This window comes from Habropoda laboriosa, unplaced genomic scaffold (genome assembly GCF_001263275.1).
Source record: "Habropoda laboriosa isolate 0110345459 unplaced genomic scaffold, ASM126327v1 scaffold212, whole genome shotgun sequence".
Lineage (NCBI taxonomy): Eukaryota > Metazoa > Arthropoda > Insecta > Hymenoptera > Apidae > Habropoda > Habropoda laboriosa.
In genome coordinates this window covers 4,162,853-4,168,140 of record NW_017100509.1, presented here as the reverse complement: position 1 = coordinate 4,168,140, position 5,288 = coordinate 4,162,853, and the positions used below count along the sequence as shown (strand labels likewise).

Sequence of the window (5,288 nt, the reverse complement as noted above, 5' to 3'; positions counted from 1 at the left end):
TATTAAATTATTTTAAAATGAGTTCTTCTATTTCCCTTCTATCGTCAAAAACCAGGATACTTACTTATGTCAAACCTTGTCCTTGTAGGTGAAAATAAATCTACACATAATGTCATTTTGAGTATACTATTTAAATACAATAAAATTTATAAACTATATATAATAACGATATTATAGCAACGCATTACGTATAACAGAAAATAGTTTAAATCATATCGTATCTGAACTTATTTGTATCAAGAGATTTATATTAATTTATCGGTACCATTTTTATTCATATAAAATCAAGCACTTAAGAACGAAAATTTGGTTAGTAAATAATTTGCCGCTGTTCATGCTGTACTGCTTTCGTATATAGTCATCAATACAAGTCACACGATACAAGAAATTTTCTGTTAGGAATTTTACAAAGCGGGTCTCTTTTAGAAATGCTCGACTTCTCGACTTGCTGAATATAATTCTTAAAACCACTTTGAATCGCAGAAGGTGCAAGAAAACCAATGATCTTTTCCTACGTCGGTATTTCAGAATACGTGACACAAAGTCCTGTAAGGTGATACATCTATTCTTCTGTACTTCTTCGTCTGTGATGTAAGTATGGGTGCGCAAGTATTTGAAAATTACCGCGGCGATCATATAAACGTGCGAGCAAATTAAATAAATGCTTAATTGAATACGCGAAGAACCAGAATAACTGTTCAGTTATGAAAAGCGCGCGAGAAAACAGCAAGAGAGTATAATAAGCATGTTCAAACTCCACGACGGGTGGAAACCTTTCGTCGTTTCTTTCCTTTCAACATGCCAACAACATTACGCGCAGAACATTTATATTTTTAATGAGCGGCCGATTGCAGTGGAAGCGTATTTGATTAAATTTAGATCCTCGCATAATCATGCAATTGAAAGCAAATTTAAATTGCATGAATACACGTAACTGTAACTGCAATCTATTTCATGTCTTACAGTTGTTATACTTATTCAGATTAAACTTAAAATTTAGCATTATATATGAAAAATTAATTTTTTATTTCTTATTTTAGAAGATTCAAGATCAATACTTAATTTTGTCGTGGCAATTCGTAGTAAACTTGGTAAAGAAAAGTTTTTAATATTATCTTATTCTTTTTATAGGGAATCATCTCCTTGTCGGTTGTCGGTTATACAAACGTTTGCCGTCCCTAGATTTAATTAAAGAATCGACAGCAATTGACACACAGAGCACGTATTTCAACTAAAAGTTTTCTATAGGAAATAGAATATTGGCTATGGTGGCAATACTGTAATGATTAAATGTGAATTGTGCATGGTTATCTTGTAATGTAATATAGATTTTTATGTATATATGTTTGTTAATTTGTAGCAATAAATAATATTAATTCAAATAACATTTTCCCATACAATTTTTTTCGTAAACTTTCATGTCTGTACTTTTTCATTTAATTAAAAGATTAAAGCGAAACCAGCATAAACGCGTGTTAGCAATCAAATAAATATTTATATTAAAGTACTATACTGATATTTTTCACATTGTTATTATCTTTCGGTTAATTATTACTGATGAATTGTTCATATGCTTTTGTATGCGTGGTATGTGCGCGCGCGCGCGCGCGTGTGATGCTTAAATGTATGTATTAAATATGTAATACAGTGTATGTAATATTAAATATAATATCGAACATATGAGTGCAACATGTTCCTCGTGTCTTATAAAAAATTACCCGTTAAATTGGGTTATGAGAATTACAAAATTAAACGAAATTCAAAGGATACAGCCGATATAAACTAGAACAATAAAAATGGTTATAACAAAAAATCATTCAATAAGTCGACCCTCTAGTTGTTTACGAAAGTATCGAATACTGTTTGTATTTGGTATTACTGTACTATGTGTACAAATTTATTTGGCTCATACGTTTTTCGGTTTGGAAATTCGAAATCACAAATCTAACCGCCTATCTTCAGGAGAAGTAAGTTAGATTTCAATTTTTATTGTTTGTATCACAGATATTTGTTAATCATATTAGTAACATTATGATACATAAACTATACTTTTCCATATAGGACTCGTCTCAACCTGAAGAAGATGAAGGTTTACCAACAGGTTTACGTCAGTTGAAGCTTCCACCTGACAAACATAGTAACTCAAATAAGATTTTACATTCTCAGAGAAACCGTACTACTAGAATAAAGTTAGATCGTAAATCTTTAAATTTTACACCACTTTGTGAATTTACTGGCAGAGAAGCAGTAAGTGCTGTAACACGTGCACAAAGTCAAATATGCAAGCAACGCATTGTCAATGTGACGTGCCTTAACCAACAGGGATTATTATACCCAGAAAGAATACAGTCTCTGTGCCCTCATTCTCCAGGATTTATAGATAAACCAGTCAGTTTAGGATGCTTTAAAGATGATAAAACATTAAGAATACTTTCTGGCTATTACCATGTTTTTAAAGGGAACAATTCTCCTGAGCGCTGTGCTTTTCTGTGTCTTCAATCTGGATATTTATATGCTGGTACTGAATATTCGTAAGTATTTCAAACATTTACTCTAACTATCAATTGTTATTTTTATGTAATTGTATTAGTACTATCTTTTTTACTGTTACCTAATTAAAAACTTGAATCTATATGGTGGTACTTAAATATATTTTATGAGTATATAATTTCAGTGTTGAATGTTTTTGTGGGATGGAAAAACCTTCTCAATTAAAGCGATTGCCAGATTCAAGTTGTAATATGAAGTGTTCTGGTAATCCAAAATATTCTTGTGGTGGATATTTGACAATTAATATATTTTGGACTGGAATTCAGAGTAAGGAAATTAAAAAATTAATATATTTATAGCATATATATTTGTTATTGGTTTTGATAATGTGAATTTCTAAAGAACTTTATTTTTTTTATATAATAGGGTTCAAGGCACAAGAAGCTCGAAATACAAGTATAGATATTGAAAATGAAAAGCCTGCTCGTATAGCTTACTTATTAACAGTAAACGGCCGAGCTAGTCGTCAAGTGAAACGACTTATTAGTATTCTTTATCATCCTTCACATTTATTTTATATTCATGTTGATGCGGTAATTAAATAAGTTTTTTTTTTAATGCATTAAAAGAGTATGTTATTCTAACTTATTTAATTTCTATTCCTAGCGACAAGATTATCTTTATCGAGATATGTTAGAAGTGGAAAAATCTTGCAAATCAAATAACATTAAAGTAGCAAGAGGAGAAAATTTGAGACATGCAAGTATTTGGGGAGGTGCAAGTCTTCTAACAACTCTCTTGAAGTCTGCACAACAAATGCTTACACATCACCACCATTGGGATTTCCTTGTCAATTTATCAGAATCCGATTTTCCTATAAAAAATAATGCACAATTAACTCAATTTCTTAGTTTGAATAAAGGTATGAATTTTGTAAAATCTCATGGAAGAGAAGTTCAACGTTTTATTACCAAACAAGGTTTAGATAAAACTTTTGTTGAATGCGAAACTCGTATGTGGAGAACAGGTGATCGAAAATTACCAGATGGTAAATTTTCTTACTTTGTATTTAACACTAATCACAACTTTATTAATTTATTTTATAAACAATTATTTTTTATAGGTATTCAAATAGATGGTGGTAGTGATTGGGTAGCCTTAAGCAGAGAATTTGTAGAATATGTTGCTAATCCAATACCAGATGCATTAGTGACTGATCTTTTAAAAGTGTTTAAATACACTTTACTACCTGCCGAATCTTTTTTTCATACAGTTTTACGTAACTCAAGATTCTGTAATACATACATAGATAACAATTTACATGTTACTAATTGGAAAAGAAAATTAGGTTGTAAATGTCAATATAAAGCTGTGGTCGATTGGTGTGGTTGTAGCCCAAATGACTTCAAACTTGAAGATTTTAGCAGAATCCGAAATACAGTGGATCGTAATTTATTTTTCGCTCGAAAGTTTGAATCTGTCATTGACCAAAGAATTATAGACAGGGTAGAAGAGTGGCTATACCCTGAGAAATTAAATAAAACCGTTAGCGCAAAAGGTTACGATGCATACTGGCAAAGTTTATACCATACGGCAGATTTAAGTCCTTTGACTGATGATGCACAATTGACTGTTTCAAATTCCTTAGCAAGATTAATTTTTCGTAAATTGAACATAGATAGCAAGGATGTCCATCTTTTGGAAACAACTGCTTATTTCAAACAAAATCAATTTGTTGGGATATTAATTCTTGCTGAAGCTATAATACAACAGAAATCAATTCAACAAGAATACATGAAACAAGTAGAATCTTTGATCTACTTAAGACACAACTTTTCTACTAGTAGAGAATGGTTGGGAAAGGTACAAAGTTTATCTGTTAATACTGATTATGACCAAAAAGAAAAAACATTTAGAAATTTAATGGGAAGTATAGGACCATATTCGCATCCAGTTTTATCATACGAATTTGATACTGGAATTACAACACCACAAAATCTATCAATTCTATGGGTGGACCCTTACGGTCAATTAGCAGATGTTAATTACGTGCAGCTTGAAGAAATGACATTAGTAAATATAAAATTTTGTCCATTAATCATTTTATATTTAACATTCCTTTGAATAATTAATATTTTGCTTGTTTTCAGACAGGGTATGTTAAACCACAATTCAATGAACACCTAGTTGTGGGTACTTGGCATCTACTCTTAGTTGCTGATTCTCTGTTAGTAGCAAAAATGAATTTTTTGGTAACTCCTTTAGGATATTGGAAAAATAAAAAAATGGATGCAGCGAAAGCTAAGGAAGTAAATAATGCATCTGGTGATAATTATCATATTACTGAAGAAATGAACACAAAGTGGTCACATTTATTAAGTTCCATAAATTTTCACGAACGAACTATAGACATTACAAGGGATGATATTAAGATTAATTCTAACTTGGATCAATGGATAGATAAGCTAGTACATGAACATTATAAAATTGACAAAATATGTAATGCTGATGATACTATATTAAATTTACAGAACTGTATTAATACCTATTGGAGCTCCTTGAGCCCAGATTCAAAGGCTGATATCAATAACCTATGTTGAAACTATTAATTAGTTTACTAAATATGTGCCATTCTGGATATTTTTAAAGTTTAACTTATTAGATACGTGTAAAGGTTAATAATCTTTTTAGATATTTTTATATCAAATACATGCTATACATATTCATATGGTCTATTTTAAAAGTATTTTACATCCTGAAACTAAGAAATTTTTAAACTAATATAAGGTGATTTTTTA

General features: G+C 30.4%; 1 protein-coding gene across 1 annotated transcript; it reads left to right on the top strand.

Moving 5' to 3' along the window:
• Positions 1 to 1,617: 1,617 nt before the first annotated feature.
• Positions 1,618 to 5,090, top strand: LOC108576229 (xylosyltransferase oxt). Its single transcript, XM_017939183.1, has 7 exons — positions 1,618 to 1,967; positions 2,062 to 2,531; positions 2,675 to 2,817; positions 2,917 to 3,083; positions 3,157 to 3,538; positions 3,614 to 4,563; positions 4,641 to 5,090. The coding sequence occupies exons 1-7, from the start codon at positions 1,797 to 1,799 to the stop codon at positions 5,088 to 5,090; spliced, it is 2,733 nt and encodes a 910-aa protein (XP_017794672.1). The 5' UTR covers positions 1,618 to 1,796.
• Positions 5,091 to 5,288: the final 198 nt, after the last annotated feature.